The 20,236-nt window shown below is 36.2% G+C and overlaps 1 protein-coding gene across 7 annotated transcripts in view; it reads left to right on the top strand.

Annotated features, from left to right (window-relative positions):
* The window catches only part of SUGCT (succinyl-CoA:glutarate-CoA transferase), a 332,431-nt gene that overhangs the window by 272,794 nt on the left and 39,401 nt on the right, over positions 1-20,236 (top strand). For all 7 annotated transcript variants that reach the window (XR_006166817.1, XM_042806312.1, XM_042806311.1 and 4 more), the window contains one exon: positions 6,769-6,832. Coding sequence is in view for 6 of the 7 variants with exons in the window: in XM_042806312.1 (XP_042662246.1) it covers positions 6,769-6,832 (64 nt within the window). In the remaining variant the exon portion in view is untranslated. The remainder of the gene's footprint in view (positions 1-6,768; positions 6,833-20,236) is intronic.

The raw sequence follows: 20,236 nt of genomic DNA on the forward strand, positions 1-20,236 counted from the left end.
CGACTAAACCTAACGAGGTAGTAATAGTGGGTGACTTCAACTACCTTCAGCTGGTGAAATGTCACAGTGGGATAGAGCATAAGGGAAGCCATTTCTCATCACTGAGTGACTGCCTTGTAGTTACAGAGCATGCAAATGGAATGGCAATTCTTGACTTAAGTGATGGACAGGAATGCAGTTAAGAAATTCTGAAGTCCTGTATATAGAGCAGGCCTTTTTGGATTAGTTGTGGCCACTGTAAAACTTAAATTTGATATTGAAGAGACAATAGCTAGTTCACAGAACGACTACTAGACTGGAGGATGTAAAAACTCTTTAGGCAAAAGATACTAAATAAAAAGTAAGGCTATTAAATCCTAAGAATCAACATGGAATCCAGTTGAGGGGTTCTGTAGTAGAACAAGAGACACAGCAGCCAAGTAGAAAAGCAAGAAGTATTTGAATGTGGTTACATGGATCAGGATTTTTTTCAAATCAAAGCTATATACTTCAGGTGTCAAAACCCCATCCCTAGGTATGTCAGCAAAGAGTAATTCTGTCTACAACATGTGTGTAAAAAACTGTGAAGCTGTGGCATAAGAAGGACTTTGGCAAAGCCATCACCTCATATCCACAAAGAAAAGAAAAGTTTTACCAGATCAAACAGTCTGTAAGATATGGGCCTAGCAGAAAGCAGGAATGGAGAATAAGGACATTCCAGTGAACTGTGGCTTTCTTTTGCTGTATTCATTTAGTATCACAGATGTGGTGCTAGGGATTTAAGGGACTGTGACATACAGCATTTAGCGTGGCAGAGTAATGGACTGGGATTAAAGAGGTAAATTAACAAACAACCAGAAACAAACAAACAAAAAAACCCAACAGATTTCACTCATTCAAAAATCAGTAGAGAACATTACTTTTGTTTAAATTTTGTACTATTCGGGCATGAAATGGTGAGATACTTCAAATGTGAGAGGTAGGTGCAGGTAAGGTGGAGATAGATGTGATTCACTAACACGATACTTAGATGGCTCATATGGTAGAGGGATGATACTATCTTCTCCAGGTGAGCCCTATATGTTAGAAGCTGTGTTGGGACAGAAAAATAATAAAGTTATTAGTGATAAAAGACAACTTTAATTGGCAACAGGACTTGAAAATACTGGGACTATTGCACTGAATAAAAGGGGGGTGGAGGGAGAACATGCTGATATGCAAAACGTTCTGCTGCGTGACGTCGTTCTAGAAATGCGAGACCAATTGGAATGAGGTATGAGATAGGGATACGTTTAATATCCTTTTCAAATTTCAAATAAGTTAACATCTTTTTCTTTGGAAAGAAGTGCTTTTAGGATGTGGGATGTGATTTGCATTGTGTTCACAACACGCACTGTTACTTCTTTAGGGGGTGATTATGGCCATAGCTCTATGTACTGCATGTACAGGAGGAACGGTATTATTATTTTCTTGTGGTTTGGAGTATCAGGTAGTCATTACATCTACCAACAGAGGCTATCTTGTGGCTACAAAATATGGAAAAAATGGTTACATCATTTCCTTTGTGGCCCTGAAAATCTTTTTCACTAAACTCTTGATGAAACTGTGAGAGAATGGTATCTGTACAGATGCATGGCTCTACATTGAATAGAACTTTTTAAACCAGGGGGAAGCAGGGTTGAGGCCAACATGGTTGATATGTTTCTGATTCTAGCATCTCCTTCGATTGGAATTTGGAAGCTGATTGTAGCTTAGGTGGTACTTAGAATGGATTTTGCTGGCAGTTCAAAGAGAAACCACGTTGTCATGGGTGATTGGTTATGTGCACAATCAGTTACATTACAGTTGAAATGAACGAACTTTATATGGAATTAACCTTATAATAATTGCAAAATTTGCCAGATGTTTTACTAGGTGGCCAAACACCCCATTACCCATGTGAAAAAAGGCAGAAACTGTTTCTGATTCTCCTACCTGTCATTTGTGCTGCTGCATCAATAATAAAGTATTTTATTTCCTTAACATGTAAGAGAGCCATTAATTTTTAAAGGACACAAGGAAGATTAATGCTTGTTAATAGAAACATTCATGGTTAATTTCTGTTTCACAATTTTTGCAGCTTTGCTATATAATCTTTTTACCAGAAGAACACTTTTGTATATGTATTGTTATTGTATTTATCAGTTAAGGGACTCAACATCAAGTGCCAGATATTCTTACAAGTTATGGAGCGTCCAAGAAAGAAAGAGATTTCTTTAAATCATCCCGAAGCCACATCCTGCATGGTGATAGTTTTTTAGGTAGTTAAATTGGGACTTACGTGTGAGTACCTAAGAAAGCCACCATATACGTTAATAGTCACCACGTCTTACTACTTTAAGGAGCAGTACAGTCATAGAAAAATGAGAGTTTCACCATTTTCCTCGAAGGATCTATGAAAGTTGAAAGTGTCCTGCACCACTGTGTGTACCATATGATCTTATAAAGAATGAGTCTTAAGCCCAAGCAGACAAAGATAAAGCCCTTATTTGAATCTAAATTTTCATCCTTGCAGGTCTTTTACGTGAAGATTAAATTTAAAATTGTTTCTGCAGCTGTGTTGTATTTTTATATCATAATTATATTTCTTTTGAAGTTATTTTTATTCTAATTATCTTCCTTATATGTCACTTAGCTTTAAAGTGAGACTCAAAAGAGACTCAAATACAGAAAGAAAAATTACAATATTGAACTGAACACACCCAGTGGTAATATAAACGCAGAAAGTTAGTATTGGTCAAATAATTGTTTTGAACAAGGTGAGAATACAAGAAAGAACTAGCGTTAATATTTGATCCTCCTTGTGAAAGCCAGATGGCTAAGGCATTTTAACTGTGCCTGTTATAAAAAGTTTAACCACTTTTTAACCTGTGGTTATTAACAACATTAGGGAAAAGAGCAGAATTAATCATTGAAGTTATTATATCTGAATTACTGTGAGCTTCATAACAGCTGATGTAAGTATCCTCCATGGTTTTTCTCATGACAAGTTAAGAGGAAATGATGAAACAACTGAGAATATATATGGTGAAATATATTAAATTACCCTTGGTTTGTGTTACACAAGTAAAACATTAAGATCTTTGCTTAAAAGATTCTATGTGGAGTTCCTTGTATGTAGTATTGGGAAAATAATATTGAAGTAATTTTTAAATTAAATTCTTTTATTCTCTGAGGTTAGAAGACATAATCATATGAATTGTTCTATTTGCTATAGTTTGAATAAAGTCATGTAATAACCTCTACTATCTAAATAAATTTAATATATAGTGACTTCTGTTGTTTTTATCCATCATCAATGTTCTCTTTTTGTACTATGGGCAAATCTGATACTGTCTGCATGTAAAGTAAATAATACCAAAGCAGAATTGTAGCAACTAATGATAGAGAATTACATATATTCTGCATTGTGTATATAATATCTATATCGTTTTCCAGATTCAGTCTGCAAGAAAACACTTTTTTTTTTTTTTTAATTTAAAGATTATTTTACAAAAGTTGATGCAGGAGTCATTTTAACAGATGTCACAAATCAGAGCAGCCCTATCTTCTGTTGACTTCAGTAGAATGTGGAGATTTTTTTTACTATTTCATGTTGTGTAATTTTTTCTTGCAAATAGTTGTAAGTGTCAGAAGGAAAGACACAAACATGCATGAAGAGGAAAAAAAATAATCCTATGTGAACATGTCACAAATAACAGCAGGACACTGAGAGTACTATTGTTGAATTAAGATTGCAAAGTAGTGACATTAGGTTTTCTTTTCATTAACCAGTAGACAGACAAGAGAGGTTCCTTTTTTAATCTACAAGATGACTGTATTTGGAATAAAATGAAATAGCATGAAAAGGTTATTAATGAAAGATAGAAGACTCTGCTTCCGATTCCCTTATTATTCTTATAATCAGTGTAAAATGCCACCCAAACATTAATTTGATTGACAAAATCTCAAATGGTAACATATAATATGGTACAAGAGTATTTCTAGCCTGGAAAGTAAGCCATATGGGATAAAAAATTCAAAATTGATCTACTGATGGCCATCGTCTTTTACATGATCCTTTTGATTAGTCAGTTCTTTATGCTGAGCTAAGGTGAATACAAAGGGGATAGAGGACTCCACCACATCAGAAGGATGATGACCACTTGAGAGGCAGAAGACAGTGGAGGAGAAGGCTTTCAAGTTCTGTCTCTTACTTTGTCCTCAGACTTTCCTTGTCTTCGATGGTAATGGACATGAGCATTGCATTCTCCCAAAGGCTAGGATGCAGTAATCATATATGTTGCCTTCAGATTTTTCGGAATGCACATGAGGAGGAGCCAGTGAAGTTTTTTCAATTTCTTTTCAGGAATCCTAGTAGTGGAACACATGAAACAGGAAATTACACAGTTCTTTTTAAACAGTGTTGCTGATGTGGGAAAAAAATGCCAGTCTTTGGCCAGGTTAATTTCTTGAGGGTTGTTTTATTCAGAAGAAAAGATGGAACTGAGTATAACAATATAGGCTTAATAACTGTAGAAAATAAGAGTAATAAGATTAATGTCAACTGTAGTGTTTTCAATAAAATAATGTATCTGAGAGGGAAAATCAACACCATACTTATCATGAAAATGGAAAGGAAGCTTGACTTCATTTTAAACAATTCTTTTGAAAGGGATTAGAAGTTAGACTGGTGATCTTCAAAGACACTGCAGGTTTTTCTTAGTTCATTCATTAAAGGGAGGTGGAATGTGAGTCTAACAAAAGGAAATATCTTAAAATTAATGTCTGCCTTATCAGAATAAGAATTTAGAGGCTCAGAACCCTAGAAGGCATGAATTTGGTAGAGCCCCCACGTAGCTGCTAGAAAATCTGTATGTTTCTCTTTAACCAAATGGTGCCACTTTTTGCTACAGCCTTTAATTTGTCATCTAATGAACTGTTTATGCACCTGACTGAGCTGTTGATTTCAAGTTCAAATAATTGTTTTCTTGCATTCAGGTCACAAATAATCAATTAAATGCATAAAGAAAGCACATATAAGTAAATTATGGAGAAAGGAGGCCAAACTTTAAGTATTGTTTGATTAAGGGCATAACTGGAAAGATTCTGAATATGAATTAAAACAAGCAATTATATTTTTCCAATTCTGTCATTTGGAAAAATATTCTGAATGTCTCACTTGAACATCTACCAAAATTGGCGTTAATCTTCTGAAAGAGAAATAGAATTAATGATTTGATACAGTGCCAAACAGACCAGTGAACAGACATTCTTCCACCAGCATCTATTATCAGAAATATCTGGATTTCTAAATGTCAGCTAAATAGGCTCACCCTACAAGCTAAGAGAAAACTGACCTGACCTTTTGACACCACCTGTTCAGGAATGAGAATTTCTTAAGCATGCTATTCTACACAGATAAAAGGTTCACAAACTTTGACCTGGAAAGAATGGTTAAAGGAATTAGTTTTGTTTAGTCTAGAAAAGAGCAGATTGAGGGAGGATGTGATTACAATCTTCCAGTACGTAAAAGTATGTTATAAAGATTGTAGTGATTGGTTTTCTGTGTCCAGTTGGGGAAAAAACAAGAATAAAGATGGTTAATACAAAGCAAAGATATTTAGATTATGTGCTAGGAGAAAAATTTCCAATAATCAAGGCACAGAATATGATGCAGACTACATAAGAAAATTGTCATCTCATTAACTGTAAAGTTTCAAGAATAATTAGACCAGCACCTGTCATTAATAGTCAAGGTTGTTCTTGTTGTTCACGGCGCAAGGTGAATAGGTAGATACATTACACCATCACTTATCAGTCTTTGCCCATCTTTCATTTTCTATAGGTGATACATTTGGCAAGGCACTCTAGACTTGTTGTTACATTGGGTATGAAAATAATTGGTTAATGAGAGGATTTTATTTGTAGAGGACACTTCAAAAGAAATAATTTTTAAGAGTTCTGGTTATGTGATTAAGATAACTGTTAGAAGGATGACAGAATAATAGGTAAGGAAATGATAAAGATTACTTATTGGCTTTGGATGCAGAATTCCATTAACAATAGCAGCGAGCTTGTTATTATGAATTTCTTTTTCTCTATTACTTGAGAATTTTGGTATCATACATTTCTTTCTGGTTGAGGTTAATAACAAGGATCTGGAAGCTGTGATGAACAGTCGTCCTATACAGATATACACGGGGCTGAAGCATGACATACCCACTTGCAAGTACAGAAATAACTTCAAAATTATGTCATCTCTCCTAAATGTTTGTAAGAGCTACTAAGACAGCATTTCACAGTGTGATCCATCATGAGTTCAAAATCAACTGAGTAAGAATGAAAAAACAAACTAAAGGGCATAAATTATGTATAGGCCTTCAATATATATTGCAGATTAAAAGTGAAAGTGAGTGAAGGTTTTAATTCTCATTCCATGTTGATACCAGTTGTCTGTTGGTGGTTGAAAGTATGACATGCTTGCATCTCAGTTTCTTATGTTTGATGTTGTATATAAGGGCTTAAAGATATGTTAGACATGTAAAGTCTTACTGAAGCATTTATTTAGATGCATAAATAGACAGTAGTGTCAAACATCAGGGCTTTCATTTTACAAATTAAGCAAATTGCTTGAATTGTAGCTCCCTGTATTTTTAGATTTTCTGTGAAAGAACATAATAATATTGATCTCTTTTTTTTCTCTTGAGTTTAGGAACTGATTGTATTTTTTATTACATACATGTTTTATTGTGTTTTTTTTTTGTCTAGGTGCTGCACAATGGACTTGTGATGGAAATGAATCATCCAACAGCTGGGAGGATAGCTGTTCCAGGTTAGATGTTTAATTCTGTTTTCTAAATGGAGCTTGAAATTAAATGCTACATGACATCCTGAGTAGTTCTGGAACTCAGCTGAGGACATGACACATCTTCACATTTCACTCAAATGAACAAAAGTTTAACCAGGAAGACATTTGTGCTCATATTCATTACGGTAGCAGAAAAATGGGTTAAAATGTGTGTCAGAATAGCTTCTGGTTTTCATCGGTCAGTTGTCATAAAACACGAACATGGATTTGATAATATTTGCAAACTCCCACTGCTAGAAATATTACTGCTAAATCATCTACATGAATAAGTGAATCTGGTTTTGATTTAGGTCTATTTTGCAAGTTACACAGGCTTATTTTAGGGACATTTCTGTTGTAAAAAAAAAAAAAAACAAAAAAAGAAGAAAGAGGAGGGAAGTTTGTACTGAAGGTTTCATCACACTATTTCATTTAATGTGATTAGACATGAAGCTCTGCAATGATGAAGTCTTAAATAGCTATTTTGGATTTCCAAAGAATAGAGAAGTAATAAACCAGTCTCGTCTCTTTTAAGCTCTAAGTGAATCAGGACTTGGAGCTAGTGTAGCTTTACTTCCATTAGAGTTAGTTATGAAATGGTTCATCCAGAGCCATTATGAACATTCTCATTCAGATCTTCGCAGTTGGCTCTGTTTTGACAACTGAGCCTTATCTGATAATCTACTGGCTATTGGGTCAACTTTTTCTGCTTCTCTATGTTTTTCTCCCAAGCTACACTGAGAATTGTTTCCTCTTTCATTCAAAGCACCATGTCATTTTTATTTTTATAACATCTTCTCCTTACATTGTGATTTTCTGTGCCAAATTCCACCCTCTGACACAGCATCCAGTTGTCATCAATTTCAGTTGACTTGAGCACATGTAGTGGTAAGAAGAATTTGACCCATAAAATTTATCTTAATTTGCACATCCTGGAATCACACTGGGATGCAGAAAGAATTATTTGAAAGACATCAATACCATATTAGATCATGTTTTCTGCATGAATAGAGGGGGTGTTTTGTGTGTGTGTATGTGTATGCTTCGTATTTGCTCTTTATCACAGTTTGCATTCCACATTTGGTCCCACTAGGCTTGGATGTTTGGTTTATTATATTCAAAAATGCTTCTCTAATTTAGATGCATATATCTGGAAATAGTAATCCTTTTGTTTTAGTTTCTAACAGAAAAGTAATCCTGGTTTATTTATCCAAAATGAAAAGACTAATAAGGGCTTTGATTTAATTCTTTTTAAAGAAGTGGGCAGAAAAGCCTTGCAGATGGTAGAGAAAGTGCGTAAGGTTTTCATGTTGCATACAATGTATAATCTATCTTAGAGAAAGCAAATACTCCTTAAGGGGATAGGTTAAACTGCAAGAAGAGGAAGGAGATGAAAGGAATGTTCTAATGTCTGTCAGCAGCGATAGAATGTATTGGCAAGAGAGTGAGTTTTTACATAGGTAAGCCATAGTACTTCCCAAATCCTTAGTTATTTTTTATTTTATTAAACTAGTGACACTGCACTAAACTAAAATAAATCATCTTAATCTCTAATGGTTTGCCATTTAGATGGGCTTCTATGAAGAGACTCTTGTATTGAAGCAGATGGCTGAAATGATTATTGGATATTTGAGCAGGAAAAGGAGAATTCCTTCCTTTCCTGGCATGGGAGGATAGGGAGGGGAGGGACAGGGGAGGGAAGGGTGAAGGACACTCATTCACTGTGAGCAGAATGGATCTATTGATATCACTGGAAAGACAGTACATTACTCTGTCCCAAAATTGAAGCGTGTAAGTGAGTTTGGCCACTGTTAGGTAATGGAAGTACCCTGGAATTGTCCTGATCAGTGAAATATCTGAAGAGTACAGCGAAGTGTGTGCAGAGAAGACCTCCAGTAGATAAACTGCTTCTTAATGCATCTCTAAAATAGATAAAACTTTTTTTTTTTTTTTTTTTTTTCAAAATGTGATTGTATTTGGTAGAGAACAACTTTACTAAGCTCTCCATTTCTGGCACAGGGTTGCTTATTAAGCAAGATTAAGATATTAATGTGAATGTTGAAACCGAATAGACTAAAAATGTCTCTCCTTAAAGAGAGTGGGGAGACTGATCCCAAAATAAAAAATGAGTGACTATTATTTCTTAACCATGTAAACCAGATTTTAATGTGTCTTTTAATAATTGAATTGGACGTCACACTCCAGGCTCTTGACAGAGGTCAGACTTGTGCTGCCTAGTAAAGTTGTGAGTGCAGTGACGTACACTTACTGTGTGGGAGCATGCTGGCCAATTTTAGCTCCAAGTGTCACAGCTGGCCTCTGTGTCTAGCATACTGGTTCAGAGTAGTCCTTCTCCAGGCATGTCCCCACTTTGAGAGTGGGTTCCAATCCGCATATGAATCCTCACTTCAAGATTTTGCAGCTAGAAATTCTGGGGGATTTTGTCATTGGCTTTAATGTAGGCTACATTTTTAACGTTAGACTTGGTGATTCATACTCCTCCGTTACTTAAGTATCTTTTGATATGGTTATTGAATTTGATTCTTTCCACACCTAGTTAATGTTTTCCCCTTTGCCTTTTTTTATAATTCCCAGCCTGAGATATACTGCGTGCTGATAAGGACATCATAAGTTACTGGTGAAACTGGCATGGGGGAATTAGCATTATAAGAAACTTATTTCTATTTATTTTTCTTTTCAAACTCTGTATTTATGGTAGGAGAGATACAGACCTTGTGTTTCAATATCTCTTGCTTCAAGTATTCATTGAAAAATGGCTTTGCACATATACACTGCTGTTACTATTAGCAAGCTATCTTGGATTCAGGAATGGATGTGTAAAAAGGAGTTCATCTTGTCTGATTAAGAGTGATTGTATAAAAGATTTTAAGACCATTTTAAAGAAAAGTGTGGTTCTGTGGTCGTTGTTTGATTTCATTAAGATGTTTCACATATACCGTTCAGTATATTCACATTGTGAAGTTATTCTAGAGCTGACTTGTTGTCTACATACACATATACATATAAATATATCTGTCATATCCTATTTAGAAGGTGCAATGCTGTGAGAGCGCCTTACTTGAGTGCCAAAGGCCTGGCATTGTGCTGCGCTCATTCTTCGCGGGACTGGTGCATCTGATGGCAGGGCTGTACAGATGCATCTCTTCTGGCTCTGTATCCGAAGGCAGCTCAATCATCTTTAGTTCAGGGCAGGGCTCTGAAGGTGGTGATGCGCTGGAGCACCTCAGCTGGAGGGGCTGATGAACAGGGTCTGGTACAGCCTGGGGAAAAGGCGGCCTCAGGGGGGCCTGGCAGCAGCCCCCCATCACCTACAGGGAGGTTATCAATGTGAAGAGCCAGGCTCTTGACAGCAGTGCGTGGTGGGAGGGTGAGAGAGAAGAGAGATTCAGACTGGATAGAGAGAAAGTCTTTTTCATCATGGTGACAGCCATGCAGTGGAGCAGGTTGCCTGGAGAGGTTGTGCAGGCTCTGTTCTTGGAGGTTTTCAAGAAGCAACTAGATAAAGCCATGAGCAGCCTGGTCTGACCTCAGACCTGACCCTGATTTGAGCAAGGGCTTGGACTGCAGACCTCCTGGGGTCCTTTCCCACTTGGATTGTGTTCTTATCCTGTGATTAACCTCAGTATCTCCTCACTCAGCTCTGTTCTGCTTAGCCCTTTCCATATGAGAAATTACTCCAGAGGAGAAATTACATGGTTTAATAAAATGGGAAATGTGGAGCACAGAGAGTACTTTTGAGGGTAAAAAATTATATGGGAGAGATGTTTGATAGAATGCCAGATTGCAGATGATGCTCAATGGCACAGAGACAATACAGTTAAGTGAAGGGACAAAATTTCAAGAAGTTATAACATCTGCATTAGTCTTGAACTACTTTGCCAAAGAGTAATGGACTTTTCCAAAGAGTGGTAACATGTGGGTTTGTGCGAGCCACTGAGTAATTTATTCTGAGTTGCAATGTGGACCATAATGGATACTACTAACCCATGCTGATTATGTAGAAAAAGCTAATGGATGCAATGCAGTTTTGCCCAAACCTTTGCCATTATCATCTATTTTATATGGTTTAGGAAAAGTCAAATAATAATATTCCCAACTTCTGCATTATCTAGCATCTAATGTTGACTTTCAAAAGCTGCCTGTTTTTTATAGTTAAAAAAGAGTTTGTATTATGATTTTTTTTTTTTTTTAAGAAAAAACACAATGCATTCAGCTGTCCCTAACAAACCAACCTTTGTAGGATTTATGAACTAGCAGAAACCTCTGTGAAATAAACCTCATTTCTGACCCCTTCTAAGCCTTAGCGAATTGGGAATTTGAATATAAGCCTACACTTCAGAATCATCTCTCATCAAACAGGAAACAATATAACTGTAGAAATCAAGTAAAACACCTCTTCCAGACAAAACAACTATTCTCAGTTTTGACAATGTTTATGTTGTACATTCTCCTCATCTCCATTTCCTAAGTTGATAAACACTGTTTCTGTCCTTGGGCCCACCATCTGCATCAAGGATGTCTTTAGTGCTCAAAAAGGCCAATTTCATACCTGGCATTGTGATTTCCTTCTGTGCTCTTGAGATAATGTGTTGGGGGGACTGCTCCAAGCTCAGTTAGGAAAGGCAGTACAGGATTCCTCCTTGGCATAGATTTCTTGGACTGAATTCAGGGAATCTATGTTAATTAATCAACCCACTCGAGAGAAATGTCTCTTTTTCCGGTCTTCTCCTGTCACTGTGCATTACAAATATACTACTGAAACAGGAAAGACATTTTTTTCAGAGATAGGCTTTTCCTGTTTTTTGATTCATTAAATGGTGTCGTGGTTCCATGGAGACTAATTGCCATCAATCTCTTAGAAGAATGGTTTTAGGCAACAAGACAAAGAGGCAAGAAATCTAATAGGACTTCCTTACTGTGCCACAGATTTCTTCCTTAACCTTGGACAAATCTCTCTCGTGTGTCTCACCTTACTAATTCTTTGCAGTTTTTTCAGACCTTAGTTAATAATTGAAAAATAATTTGATTTCCAAGGGAAGGAAGTTCTTGGAAAAACTGTATTATTTAAAATATATAATGCTATTTATTATGTATGTATTTTCTCCATGTATGAGGAAGACCAGTTATAGTTGTGGAAATAACAGTGGGGTATCTATGTGTTTGATCAATACGTTTCAATACAGGGAACAGATACGGCTGTTAGTAATACCTGCTAACATTTTTTTTGATCATTTAATGCAAGTGTAGTGGTGGAAGCTTCAGTAGGACTAGAAATATGGCAGAGAAAAGTTACTTCTGCATGGGGGAAGTTTGCAGGAAATGAAGGAAGTCTGTACTCCGATCCATCGTTTCCTGCAGCTAGGAGATCCCACAGTATAGGAACAACAACAACAACAACAACAACAACAAATCCCAACAGTTTTTTTTTTTTGCAAGAACCTCTGCTTGAACTTCTGATCCTGTCTGCTTCTCATCAGGCAGTTTTTTCATATGCGTGTGTGTGCGTGTGTGTGCGTGCATGCATGTGCGTGACTGATGTTGATTGAAAAATTTTAATTTCACTTCACTATTTATGGTACATTGGAGACAAACAGCTTCACCGGCATTACCGTTACCTCATTCGCCTTTTTTAGTCATCAGGGCTGACTGTTTATGTCTTTTACATTCACAGAGCTGATTTCAATTTTGAGGAATTCAGGACCATTACAGGAACTCAGCAGAAATGATGTATGACAGCTCACTTAGCTATCCTCAAAATACTTTAAAAAATCTTAATAAATTTATAAACAATATATTCGTACTGATTGCAAAAGCAGAAAAGAGATGGTAGGAATGGCAAGGAATATGTTATAAGCTTCAGGATTATGTAGAAAAGGCTAGACTGTGTTTTTAATGAATGATACTTTAATTTGGAATCTTTTAAGATTCCTTTTAAAGTAAAACATAAACAACAAACCTTTTCGTATTTTGCTTCTCTGTCATATGTTTCCAGAGTATTTCTCTACCGTATGTTATAAGATTTGCTATACGTCCTGGAATGATCTTAGTGCCCCAGTTGATACTTCTAAAGTTGATGTTTTAAGGAAGAAAAGCCAGCTGTCTCTTACCTAGTTCTGGGACTGAAGTTGTTGGGGGAAATTAAGAAATAGTGGAAGTCTTTTCCATCAGGCTCAGAGTACCAACTGGGACCGGTGGTGCCATGTGTGACTTGGGCGGTGGCTCTTCAGGGCTGTTGTTCAGGGTGTCTGAGCTGGACTCTCCTCTCGGTTGACACTGGGTTTTTCTGTCTGTCTTTAAGCTGTGGCAGTCAAAGTTGGGTTTCTTGGATCATGTGTTTCTTTCCAGGACCTGACACTGCTGTATTGGGAGGGGAAATAAAAATTTTTCAGTGAATGAATAGGGACATTTTCCTACTCTGTACATAATAAGTAAAATAGTGGTTGAAGTTTTGCTGAATGTCGGTCAGTAATTGTACTTCTACTTGCTGCAGAATATTTATATTTTCCTTCATGTGTCCTATGATATATTAGGATTTTCTTTAAACTGGGCATAATAGTTTCTTATGGAGAGTAAACTAAACAGTATCACCTTGCTGTTACATAGGGGAAAGAAAAAAAGTTGAAGTATTAACTGAATAACCAAATAAACTCTTTAATTTCCCAGCAATGGTGACAGTCCTAGAATTCAACTTTGTTTAAAACTGGGGGGGTTTTGTGTTCTGATTAAATGTGTTTCCCACTTTTTTCTTTATAAGTAATAGGAACTTAGAAAGTACTTCCCTAATGCTCACTCTGTAACAAGCACAACCAGGTGCTCACACAGTTCAGGGTGTGCGATTGGAAAGATATATCTGCATGCCTCGGGTGCATTGTAAAACAGCCAAATTACTTCAACACCCCTAAATTGTAAGTATATCTTTATGATCTTTAATAATTATTGGATAAGAAAAGGAATCTACTGTCAGCTAAAAAAGTTTGGTTTCATTAAATGTAAAAATATGTTTTAAACATTTAGACAATTTTACTTAATCCCTGGGATACAGAGTATACTAATCCTCATTTGTGTTTCTGCCATGTCGTCTTGACCCAAGCCCTGCCTCCCCGTGAATGGAAAGAATGATTGCACTTAAACCATTTTCTGTGAACCTAGACAGAGCAATTTTATGGTCAGCAGTGGCAATTGGATCATGTAGTTTGCCTTCTTGTGGCATCAGACATAGAATTTCATCTGTTTACTCCTTTCACATGTTTGACTACAATTTGTCTCATTCAGAAGTCCTCAAAAGGTGGAAAATTCATCAAATACCTGCCTCTTTCTTTAAATGCCTAATCAGATTCCTTGTTAAAAAACCCATGCCAGGATTCTAATTCAATGTTACCTAGTTTTACAAAGCAACTTTTTTTTTTTCCCACATGAGCTTTAACTATTTTTGTTTTCTCCCCGTGAAAGTACTTACATGACAGCAGTCACATCTATATGACTTTCGGACAAACTATGTAGGGTAATTTCCCCAGGTCTTTTCAGGTCCTTTGTGTAAGCAAAGTGCAGCAGCTTTGTAACTCTGTCTTTTTGATTAGTCTGTGTACTATGTATTTGCAGAAAAAAATTGCAGTTGTGTAGAGTACATCACAAACCTCCTGCCTGACTCTGGCCAAGTCCTCTAGCCCATGAAATTACATTTCTCACTTCTTCATCCAAAAAAATTGAGATAATAGAACTCACAAGTAACTACAGAGCATAAATATGCCCATTTTTTTCCAAATCATAATAATGACAGTACGTGAAGTTTGATGCTATGCTTTCTTTCTAGTTTATGGTGGAAGGGATTGGGTCAAAATGAGGGGCAAAATAAGGTTTATACAGTTAACTTTACTGTTCAGTTGATTGAGAGCCTACCACCAGTATATAACATGTACCTGTTGTGAGTTACTAAATTTACATGTATTTAACTTCTTTATCTGTAACTCCTGAAGTAGGGTGCATTTAAGTTCTCTTAGTCACTGCGAACTTGCAGTTATTTTTACTCCTCTTCCTTGTACTTCCCACAGCTCTTTCTAGTAACGTCCTGCCCAGAAATTAATCCCAGGTTGCTTCAAAATTTCTTTTTAAAAAGACCAGTGTTGCCTAACTTACAAATATGAGGTGTCTCCCCATGCAGTAAAAAATTACATTGATCTATTTAGCTGTCATGCTGAATTTCAAGATCACGTCTAATTTGCTTGCCAATTTAATTCTTGAGACTGTGGCAGCATGACTTATTTCCAGATATATATTTCCATATAAGTGCCTGTGTTTCAGTCTATTTTTCTTCAGATTTTTTTTTTTTTCTTATATGAACAGAAGAGAGTAAGGTTTTTGACTCTTCTTATCTCTCTTCTTCCCTTTACGTGGTCAGTGAAGACACAGTTTGATTGGGCAAATTTGAATCCATCAACCTCTTCACCTACTCTAAAACTTGTGCCTGCTATTAGTGTTGATACATTCACCAGCAGATCTTTCTTGCATAAAAGCCCTGCTTCAAAACAAGCATGGTGGTTTGGACCTGAGTCTTGAATATTCCAAATGACGCCTTAAAAATTTGCGCTACCAAAAAGAAAACATTGCTGCCACCTCTTTTGCCCTCTGTTGTTTTACTGACTGTTCTGGAGCTCTTTTGGGGTTCTAGGAGGGTGGGAAATTCCCAAGAGTTTTTCCAAATGTTTTATGACTAGATGTGATTTTTTTTTTCCCAGATTTTTTTTAGCTAATATTATTCACCATATTTGATCCAAACTTGTAAATATTGTTTTGCTAAACATAAGATTTTTTTTTTTTTTGGCAAGTAAAACTAACTTGTCCATCATATCACTGTGTGCAAAAGGTTTAAAGGAAGACAGAACAGTTGGGAACTAGCTTAATCCAAGGCCTATTGAAAACATTACGCATTGGGTCAAGACGCAATTAGAAGAATCTTCCTGACACAGAGTTTGTTAAGGTGTGTAACAGAGTCCCCTAAGAAGACATAGAATCCCTGTTTCTTTGGCTGTCTGAAACTAGACTGAACATAGCAGTAAATAAAAACAGTTTACCCATATAACAATCAGATAATTGTTCTATTAAAAGGGATTGATAACTTCATGAATTTTAAAATTTGGTGTCAGTTCATTGCTTTAAATTAAAGTTGTTTAGAAATTGTGCCTGTGGCAGGCCAATAAAAAATTTATATTGATTTGTGTGTAAGTAGAATGTTCCTCATGGGTTTTGAACTGGATGCAGAGATGAAATGAGGCAGAGGCTTGCAGATTAGAACAAGCTTTTTAATATTCTTTGCAAGCTGTTTTTAGAAACATCACAAGGAACATAAAATCAGGCCCATTTGTGAAGAGAGGCAGTACAATTTACAAACAAACATGTGGGCCAAACAAAATTTCAAAGCTGATCGTGCACAAATACCCAATTCCAGTTGTCCAACTTGCACATACTGTAAGCACAACTGCATGCACACATCTGCGATTCCCAGCCCATGAACACAGACATACTTACACCAGCTTGCATAAACTCATAGCAATTTGATAGTGTTCTAAAGAAATTAAAAGATTAGGACTAAAAAAATAAGCTGCATTGCTTTGACTATGAGATTTAGATTCCTGTATTAGTAAATCTGTGATGAAAACGGTCTTATAATTTGCTGAGTTACATTTGGAAATAGATTTCTCTTTCTTGAAGAACTAGATAGGATGCCACGCAGCCATTTATTCCTAGCCTTACTGTCCATGCAGTATGTTTTCTTCTTGTCATCTAGTTTGAACCATTTTGGATTACTGAAATGGCCAGTGAACTTGTCCCCCTGGAAAGCACACCTTTTAAAAATGGAAAAAGTTCATATGATGGGGACACAGCTCCAATACGAGTTTCATAGAGGGAAAATTGTTAGCTTTCAGGTCTCATTCTTCAGCCATAACGTAACTGTTACCTGGGCTCCCAGCACAATCCTATGTCTTCTTCTCAGCCACCTGAATCTTAAGAGGTTGAGAAACTAAAGTAAAACAGCTCAAGGGCACTATCCTGGAAACATTAGTGATATCTGTGCTGTGTCAGGGATCAGAATGAGTTGTGCTGGTAGCAGAGAAATTAAAATAGGACGTACAGCGCAGAGGACTACACTGCTGAAGAACAGGAGTCATTGTTTGGGCTCAAAGGTCACCTTAGGCAGGTGCAAAATCTTAACAGCTTTGACCAAGAAATTGGTGGTTCACAGCAGTTGGCACAGTGTCGGGGTGGAGAAGAGAAATCTTGCACTGAAGGACCGCTCTGATGAGAAAACATGGGGAGTGAGTTGAGGAAGAAGGTGATAGGAAAAGACTACAAGGGCCTGTGGCCTTGCAAGCACCAGCCGGTGCAGACAGTTCACCTCCTTAAATTCATCTTTGCTAGATGGTGTCAGTGGTTAGTCAAACCAGCATTCTGAATTTCAGAAGCACTTCTTATCAGAAGTATTACGTATAAGTAGTACTTACTATGTTTCAATTCTGTTTAGGGTTCAGTGAAAACTTCAAAATAATAGATCAAGTCGAATTCTGGTCTGAGACAAAGTAATGATTAGAAACCTTTTTGGTTTCATGTGTGGCTTGTCTCGTGGGATATAAGTTTTTTCTGGAAGTGCTTAGAATACTTCATTTAAAAAAAAACAAAAACTTCTTTGCAAAGGTGATCACTTTCTATGCAGTTCTATCAGATATTTCCTTAATGTTACAGTGAGTTATATACTTGATCATGTGAGTGCACCACTTACTGTTTTATACGTGCAAACCAGGTGTTTATGTGAATAAATGAAGAATGTACAGTTCTGTTGTTTCCTTTGAATATGCCTGAATTTTAAAATCTGGCCTTCACCTCCCAGTGGGAAACACTTCAGGGATCAGTAAATTTTGCAAAGGAGGCTGTTTTGACAAACATTCTCATTTTCACATTTATTCATACTTAGGGGAATAGAGAAGAAAAAGGCAGGGCATAGATTTTTGTAATGGTAGTATTTATGTTTGCTACCCTCCTAGATAGCTAGAGTAAGGACTAATGATGAAATTCCTGTAAGGGAATTTTTACTTGCTGACTTCCTGATTACTCACAAATCAGTGTTCCCACTGTATAATTTAACAGTTGTTTTATCTCGAAACTGAATGCACAGTTCAATAGCTTACCCTTCTACTCCTTTGCTTGGATTTCCTGAGAAAGAAACATCAGAAAATGCTGACGTGTCCTTTTGCTCCTCATAGGTTCAGGTACCATGCTCTAGCTTTAACCAGCTCTACAAGACTGTTGTGAGAATACCTGGATAAAGTGTAACTTTGGTATAGCTGCATGGAAACTTTAGGTTGGAAGATACCATCTTAATCTATCCTTCAACTGCTTCTGTAATACTGTCACTGTAGAAAATACTACTGGGGGAAAACAGGAGAAATTGGAGGATTAGCTCAGATTCTAGTAGAAAACCCTCAGTGTCTTCCTAAGAAGCCATTCACCTTCTAAGTGTCATTATTCAGACCTATTTAAAATCTTTCAAAATGTTGACTAGTGTGGAGATACCTTGGAACCTTCCTTCCAGTTGACTTGAAGAAAGCAAGCAATACCATATTTACTACTTTATTATGACTTTTAGATTCTCACTGTTAGATGGTTCATCACTCAAAGCAGTATCACCCACCACCAACCTCCACGTGGTAATCTGTTACTATCTCCATGAATATGCATTTACTTTCAAGATGTCCTCAAGTTTTGGTGGTTTGTTTTTTTTTTTTTTTTTAATGGGGGAATTTTGCAATCAGTTGCCATATTGTGAGGCAGAATGCATACTTCTAATTTTCAGAGGTTGGTATCTTTTCCCCAGGTGTACCCAGATGTGAATCAAAATGCTTCATTGATTGTATTTAGAAACTTTAAGTCTAAGGTCTTACCTCAGTCTTGGAAACTGATATACTGGGCACCAGTTCCAATGAAATATAATAATATATTTCTATAACATAATTATATATTATACCTGCATATCACATATGAATGTATATTATATACTGTTATAGAACATAGCAGTCTTGATACCCATGGAGGTTATTTGGTGTTAAACTGTAGTGGGAGAAGTAGTAGGTATTTTAAGCGCATATAATTTGCAAGAAAAGGTGAATCAGAAAATTCAACAATATGAATATTTTCTGTTTCAAATATTAACTTTTTTTTTTTTTTTACAAAGTACTGTATGAAAGAAATTGTTGTAGGTGAAAAGAAAGCTAAGCCTTGGTATCATATTACATTTTTTATCTGCTCATCTTTGTGCAGTACTTATGTGTAATTATAATTATCTGTGATATCAGAGACAGGAAAAAAAATTATTTATTTATAAACAAGATTTCAAATATTGGGTACATTCAGGGAATTTACATGCTCTGATGATTTGTGGCGATTACATTGTTGAAGATAAATGCCTTTGAAAGTTGTGGATAATTTTTAAACTCAAGATGAATGAATTAAACAAATGTCTTATTTACAGTAAATCATATCCTCAGTAAAAGTGCTCTGCTTTTTTTTTTGAAGACTTGAGTTCTATTTCCAGTAGCTTTGTCATATAATTTTTCTAAATTTACTGTAATTAATGAGAAGTAATGATCAGTAATCAACTTAAATGTACCATAAAATATGGAACTTAATATATACAAGACAAAATTTAAGCATTCAAATTCACGGTACACTTTGTAGTATATTGACTGATAATTACACAGAGATATTAAGAGGATCCATTTGTAGAGGCTCTTTAAAAAGTCAAGAGGTAAGATTGAAAAGTCAGTCATAATTTAGGAAATTTCTGCCTTCCAGTGCTTAATGTCTCTAACTGAAGAGTATTTAGTAGTTCAAAATCTACTTTCATATTTGAGTAGTATAGCCATTACCACCTCCTATCTTGTAAAAAGAAATAAATCGTGCTCCCAGTGACCAGGGCATTTGAACCACTGCTTTGGGGAGGAAGGACTGTGTATCGGTTTGCTCATCATACTGGGATAATAGCTGATTTCCATTTCATTGCTGCTTCTAGCTACTTAGCTGGCAATACCTGTGGGCCAAAGACACCAATCCAGGCAGGAATGCAATTATACTTAATTCAGGAGTTATTTCTGGGTGTACAACTCACACAGCCTTTGAAAGACTTATGACTTTTGATTATACATTGGCTTCTTCCACAGGTCTCATATTTCCAGTCTTTCCTAAATACTGCAACTGTGAAATGTAATGACTGAGGCATGCTGGCAGAGAAAACAATTTTTTCCTGAACTTTTAAGATTTAATGGATGTAAAGTTCACTTACCAGTGGTATTATCCTGCTGGTAACATTCAGCCTGTAATAAA

The sequence above is a fragment of the Tyto alba genome, unplaced genomic scaffold (assembly GCF_018691265.1).
Source record: "Tyto alba isolate M040663 unplaced genomic scaffold, T.alba_DEE_v4.0 Super-Scaffold_46, whole genome shotgun sequence".
Taxonomy (NCBI): domain Eukaryota; kingdom Metazoa; phylum Chordata; class Aves; order Strigiformes; family Tytonidae; genus Tyto; species Tyto alba.